Source organism: Ascaphus truei, chromosome 19 (genome assembly GCF_040206685.1).
Source record: "Ascaphus truei isolate aAscTru1 chromosome 19, aAscTru1.hap1, whole genome shotgun sequence".
NCBI lineage: Eukaryota > Metazoa > Chordata > Amphibia > Anura > Ascaphidae > Ascaphus > Ascaphus truei.
In genome coordinates, this window is record NC_134501.1 from 24,868,400 (window position 1) to 24,875,420 (window position 7,021).

Genomic DNA, 7,021 nt, shown 5'->3' on the forward strand with positions numbered 1-7,021 from the left:
TATATATATATATATATATATATATATATATATATATATATATATATATATATATATATATATATATATGTAGAGGTATCAGTACATATATATATACACACATATATGTCACTGTACGCACACACGTACTGTATAATATACACACAACACACACACATATATATATGATATATATATATATATATATATATATATATATATATATATATATATATGTATATATATATATATATATACATATATATATATATATATATATATATATATATATATATATATAGGAATGCATTTAGAAGTTATATATATACACACACATCTCTATATTTGTCTATGCATAATAACTTTCCTGCCTTCTCTGGGCTCTCCCCCTGTCTGTATGAAGAATACTCACAAAACAATACAGAATACAGGGACGGGAACACTGAGCTAATTGGGGACATCCAAAAAAAGAAGAAAAATAGTGTTAACCCCTGCAGCACCAAAGGGGATTATTCTCACAGCTCCACTGCTGTCAGGCGCTGCAGCCCTTCCTTGGCACTGCAAGGGTTAAAGGGAAGACCAGAGATTTAGGAAGGGGGTGGTGAATAAAAGAGAAAGCAGAGAGAGAGAGAGAGAGAGACTGGAAGGGAGAGAGAGAGAGGGAGGAGGAGTCTGCAATGTCAATCAGAGCCTGAGTGCCAATGATCTGAAGCAATCTGTAAGGAGCTGACCTGGGTCCACTCAGATCAATAGCACCAGAGGGAGAGGACAGAGGCACCAAGAACATTGCAAAGACCCTACAAGCCTGGATCCCCCCTTCCCCTCCTGCTTGATGTTGTGTAGGGTCTCCCTGGGAAGAAGATCCAAGCCACTGAAGAGGGTACTCAGTACCCAGTAAGCCCTCTGCTGTGTCTCCTGCTGCCCAGCCTCCACCATGTCCTTCCCACAGCTGGGGTACCAGTACATCAGACCCCTGTACCCCTCTGACAGGCAGGGGGTAGGCAGCACGAGGAGTGGAGCAGAGCTGACCCCAGCTGGGACTCTCTCTAATGTGTTATCCTCCATGTATGGGACTCCTTATGCAGCTGCTGCAGCTCAGGCTTACGGGGCATTCCTACCCTACACCACTGAGCTCCCTGCAATATTCCCACAACTGGTAAGGACACTGTGTGCATGACCTGTTAGTGGGACCATCTCCGGGACCCCTTTTCTGCTGGGTTAACCCTTCCACCACTTTAATAAACATGCGTAAATCCCCGAGCTTGTTGCAGAGAGGAGGATGTGGGGGTCGAGGCGCCTTATTTCGTTTCCCCGCTGTAACCCCTGTTAGTTTAGAGGGTATACCCCAATAAATTATTTTAAAATATGGCTAGATCCCCTTAGCCACTTTGGGTTTGGCTATGCCCCTTTATTCAGCCCATATTTACATTACTTTAGTTTCACATATGGATAAACTGGTTGTGTTACCCTATAGAAATACAGAGGAACCCCCTCAACAGTTTCACATGTGTACCCCACAATACTGTGTATCCCATTTCCTTCGTTTGTTGCGTTAAAAAAAAACAATGTTTCTTTCTCTGGAAATGTAAAATAAACGATGTGCTGCTTGAAAGAGAAACTACTTATTTAGTTTCCTTTATCTGAGTTTTCTTGCATGGAATAATTCTATTTGTCGTCTCACCCCCCCCCCCCCCCCCCCAGCCCCGCTCCCCATCCCCTTATTTTTAAATTCAGTTTTTCATCAGCATGTACGACTTTGCAAAGATTTGTTTGCTCTCATTTCTGGGGTTAAACAAAAAGTTTGTTTTTCTTGTAAAATGAGCTGAGCTTGGCTGACAAGTTCAGAAACCAAAACCTGTGAAGAGAAGCAGACCAGTGGGACATATTTGAAGGGGGGGGGGGGGGAACACTCCACTACGTTCTAGTCAGTAACTTCTTATTACCTCTATTTCAGAGTAGGGGAGTGGGCTAGTGTGACTATAATATTATCTACCCCATTCTGCAGCCACCAGTCCGATATTACCCTATAATGCCTGATGTTGGGGAAACTGATTCTGGGTCTCTAGAGTTGGGTTGAGTGATACATGGCTGTCTCTCTGGGTGATGGTTGGCTTTTGTGCGGTGTTTCTGCATTTCTGAAACCTTTTCTGTCTTGCCCCCAGGGTTCCCAGTATGAGATGAAGGAAAATCCAGGAATTCAACATGGAGCTTTCTCTCACCACCACCCAGCTTTTTACCCCTATGGACAATACCAGTTTGGAGATCCATCAAGGCCAAAGAACGCTACCAGAGAAAGCACAAGTACTCTGAAGGCCTGGCTCAACGAGCACAGGAAGAACCCCTACCCTACCAAGGGCGAGAAGATCATGCTGGCCATCATCACCAAAATGACCCTCACCCAAGTGTCCACCTGGTTTGCCAACGCCCGGAGGAGGCTTAAAAAGGAGAATAAAATGACTTGGGCCCCCAGGAGCCGGACAGATGAAGAGGGCAACTCCTATGGCAGTGACCACGAAGGGGAAGAAGAGGACAAACGTGAGGATGAGGAGGAGATTGATTTGGAGAATATTGATACTGAGAATATTGAGAATAAAGAAGATTTGGATGATCAGGACACAGATATTCACTCTGACTCCAAGACTGATGCCAGGAGTGACTCGGAAGGTTCTGATGGGTTTGATGACTTGAATGGAACCGAGGACAGGTTCCTGAAGTCAGTGGTTGGGGACAGCAGGGTGTTGGAGGGGGACAAGTGTGCGCTTTCTCCTGAAGCCAAATCTTTACAGCCTGTCTGTGAGCAGATCAAATTGAATAGCATGTCCCCAAGCCCCTCTCCAGAAAACAACCTGCCCACTGCCCAGAAACCCAAAATCTGGTCCCTGGCGGAGACAGCCACGGCCCCAGATATCCCACGCAGTTCCCCTCACAGCAGTGGGTCTGTGAGCACTCAGAACCTGATCCCACATCACAGACTGGTCTCCTGTCCTGGCAGCAAGTTCCAGAGCTGGACAGGCAGGGCTTCTTTCTCTGCTCAGCAACTCACTTTACTGAACTCTGCCCACTTTCTGCAAGGACTCAGGGCCAGCCACACGGGCCCCAGTGTGGGCATTGCTGCATTTGCCAGGAAAGTGGAGCACAGCCAGAGCACAGAGCCAGTAACAGGTGACTATCATGTACATTATTAACGTGTGTGTGTGTGTGTGTGTGTGTGTGTGTGTGTGTGTGTGTGTGTGTGTGTGTGTGTGTGTGTGTGTGTGTGTGTGTGTGTGTGTGTGTGTGTGTGTGTGTGTGTGTGTGTATGAACAGGAACAGCTAGTATATGGCAGAACAAGAAACACCTCACATGCAAATATATACATCAATATAATATCACTTCCTATGTTCTCTCTCTGCAACTGTATAATTATTCTTCCTCAGAATATCTTAGAGAGAATATATTATTGCAAGTACATACTTCCCACCCCCACACCAACAACACACACACACACACACACACACACACACACACACACACACACACACACACACACACACACACACACACACACACACATATATACGTATTGTACACACACACACACATATATATATATATACATATAAAATTGTACATTTTTGTGTGTGTGTGTGTGTATATATATATACAGATTATGTACCCATATTTCTATTATTTTAGAACTTTTGCACTGTATATGTAAATAGATAAACTGTATTTCCTTTGTATAAGTTTACATAAATGTATTATAAATATCTCAATGCTTGTATCTCCCCATGCATGCGTGTGTGGGAAATATTAACTGATCATTTGTGCGTCTCGTGTGTCATTTAATAACATGTACTAAATGCAGAGCAAGTATTTTAAATCCTAAATGCTTCTTTTAAATGCCCCTTACTGTAGGAAGCGTTTTCTTTCTTTATTGTCACTGTTTTTCCTCTCTTAATGTAACAGGAAACTGGGAAACTCAGATACAAGTCGCTGTTCCAGGGCCCTGTCACTTTCACTGGAATTACGTCTTATTTAGCAATTAATGTGAATAAAATCTGTGTTAGACAGCAAATAAATTTACTAACTCAGATTATCATGTTATTTTGTACAAGAAACTGCGACTTTTAAATATTCCATGTGCTTAGAAAACAAATACATTTCAGATTTCACTTCTTTTTTTAAGTAGGAAAAGGTAAAAAAAGCTTTCGAAAAAAAAATAGATTTTCATATTTAAAAAAATGCTGTGTAAGTTTTATAAATGGGTTCAAATGCTAGGAGAGAGGTAATATTTAACTAGTGCTCTTAATAAATCATAAATACATTTGGGATGGAGAATTTTACATTTAAAACACACTTACATTTAAAAAAAAAAAGCTGAATTACGGAAAGAAAATAAAAATTTGAATATACATAAAGAAATACAGTGAAAAAACAGGGAGTTACATTTAAATAAAGATATACATACATACAGACACAAATCTCAGTCATTCTGAGTTTAAATCCACAAATCTAAAAGATCCCCAAATTGTATTTATTATCAGAATAATTGATGCCCCTTTCCACAGAGTTACTGGAGCTGTAAATTGAGGCGTTTAAATACTGCACAACGCGAATCGTTTTATCGTTTATCCCACACGTAAATACACAGCTATTCGTGATAATAGAGTTGGGGTTTAAAAACCTTAATTTCTCTATTTATAGATCGACCTAGTGCATTGGAAATAGAGAAAAAGTTACTAAGCACAGCCTTCCAACCTGCGCAAAGAAGGTAAGACATCATACATACATACATATATATATACACACACACACACACACACACACACACACACTTTTTACTGCCTACAGTATATTTATGCATAACTTATTTTTTTACTGTTTATGTATGTGTGTATATTATTTCTTTATTACCTTGCATATATATATACACACACACACACACACACACACACATATATATATATACTTGTTACAGCTTTTATATATATATATATATATATATATATATATATATATATATACAGTAAAAAGTATATATATGCAGTAAAAATAATACATAAACATGTATGTGTATATATATTATTTTTTTTACTGCATATATATACTTTTTACTGCTTGTGTATATATATATATATATATATATATATATATATATATATATATATATATGTATATAAAAAAGTATTATTATTATTTTTTACTATGTTACCATAATTTCCAAAAAAATGATTTGTCAAGAAATTAATTGCCAGTTTTTAATGAATACTAATGAGTCATTATGCATAGTGTTGTTATTTATTATTCATTAGGCAAATGATTATTATTTCATGTCTGGGACTGAGTATTTTATTGTTATATAGAAATATCTGTGTATACAAGTTCTGTAACCAAAATACCACACAGAGTTAAAACAAACAAAACAACCCAGTGATTAAAATGAGTAGAACGAGAGATCGGCGGCAATTACAGGGGGAGAAAGCATGCACTTTATTATATGAGTCAGGGAAGGAATGGAGAGGTTCTCTGCTAGCTTAGTTCAGAGACAGTTGTTACTGACACTTAGCTAATTATTAAGCAATATAATTTTCCTGTCCTCTAGTTATAAAACGGATAATATAAAACCTGGGGATATATTTAACATGTCGTTATGCACACAGTGAAGGAAAATAGTAATAATATCAGTTCATATAATATAAATAATCAGTCATTATTACAGTGTGAAAACAAGCACAGATAAAGACAGAGACCAGTTTGATTAATAGGCATATATATATCCGAGCAGGGCATTTATTTATTTATATATATATTGACTATATAGATATATAGATAGATATATAGATATAGATATATAGATATATATACTGTATATATAGTGTGTGTGTGTGTATATATAGATATACATAGTCAATTATTTATTCATGTATTTCCCTCTTTTCAGGCCACAAAACCAACTTGATGCAGCTATGATCCTCTCTGCTTTATCCTCCTCTTAGCAGTTTCATTGAATATATATTTTTTTACCATTGCTGTAATAATTGTAATATAATATGTCTGCGAATAGTTGCATACTGTATTGTAAAGCACGTCGGTGTATAACACAATGAAACAGAACCTCCCTGTTTCTATGCTCTCATGCTGATTAGTTGAAATTGTAAGGTTATGTTCTGTGATAATTAAACGTTGCTATTTTTTTTTTTTTGTATATATAGTTAAGAAACTGTACATATGTGTTAAAACCAAATTGTACAAGAAAGTATATATTTTTGGTTAATAAATGAATTGTTGCCACTTTAACTACACCTTGTATTTTAATTAATTTATTATTTTGTGCGGTTGGTGTGATATTAAAGAGCAGTCTTTGAAATCGAACTGATTAAGATTTAAAATCCAAGAGCAAAAAAATGTGTTACCATTTAAGGGTTTTCGTTCCCCCTCTCGGAATACACACATCAAAGTTTCCTTTTGTTATTTGGGAAGAAAGATTTTGTTTTGGCAAATGGAAGTATTACAATAATTCTACTGCTGTTTTATTTTACATAAACACAGCAGCTGCTAAATACCTTAACTGTTCTTAAAAATAAACATTCCTAAAAAAAAACAAAAAAGCCAAAGAATTTGACAAGTTCAAGTGGAAGTATCAGTTACTAATTAAATGCAAGTATGCCATTCTGTTTAATAGGAATACAAATTATTGTGGGCGGAGGGGGGGGCATTTTAAAGAATGTTATTTGAAAATTCCACTGAGCAAAAAAAATACCAGCCTTTGATGGTTTGATACAACCATATTTGGTGCGTCATCAAATCCAATATATGAATTGATTGTAAAAATGCTGTGTTATTGTGTTTTCTGTAAAGAAAGAAGGGGCTTTAACCATGAATGGATTTGTTCAAGAAGCCATTGATACTATAGGGAGATTGGAAATCCTTTTGGGTAATGAACTGTGGGTTTGGAGCGCCCTCTATGGGTAGATAATCACATTTTGCTCTGCAGGCTTGTATCTTAAGGCTTTCCCAAAGAGGCCACATCAGGACACTTTTTGGAGTTGAGGGGCCACA

General features: G+C 37.5%; 1 protein-coding gene across 1 annotated transcript; it reads left to right on the top strand.

The window, feature by feature from the left end:
• The first annotated feature begins 630 nt into the window (after nucleotides 1-630).
• IRX3 (iroquois homeobox 3) lies at nucleotides 631-6,259 on the top strand. The gene is made up of 4 exons (XM_075576986.1): nucleotides 631-1,135; nucleotides 2,142-3,141; nucleotides 4,667-4,733; nucleotides 5,904-6,259. Exons 1-4 carry the CDS (start codon nucleotides 914-916, stop codon nucleotides 5,956-5,958), a joined length of 1,344 nt encoding a protein of 447 aa, XP_075433101.1. The 5' UTR covers nucleotides 631-913; the 3' UTR covers nucleotides 5,959-6,259.
• The last annotated feature ends 762 nt before the right edge of the window (nucleotides 6,260-7,021 follow it).

Excerpts from the sequence above, each read along its gene's own strand:
- IRX3 (XM_075576986.1), top strand. The coding sequence starts at position 914 with ATGTCCTTCCCACAGCTGGGGTACCAGTACATCAGACCCCTGTACCCC. Across the intron at positions 1,136-2,141 it reads CTGCAATATTCCCACAACTG|GGTTCCCAGTATGAGATGAA; the intron begins GTAAGGACACTG and ends TCTTGCCCCCAG. Across the intron at positions 4,734-5,903 it reads TTCCAACCTGCGCAAAGAAG|GCCACAAAACCAACTTGATG; the intron begins GTAAGACATCAT and ends CCCTCTTTTCAG.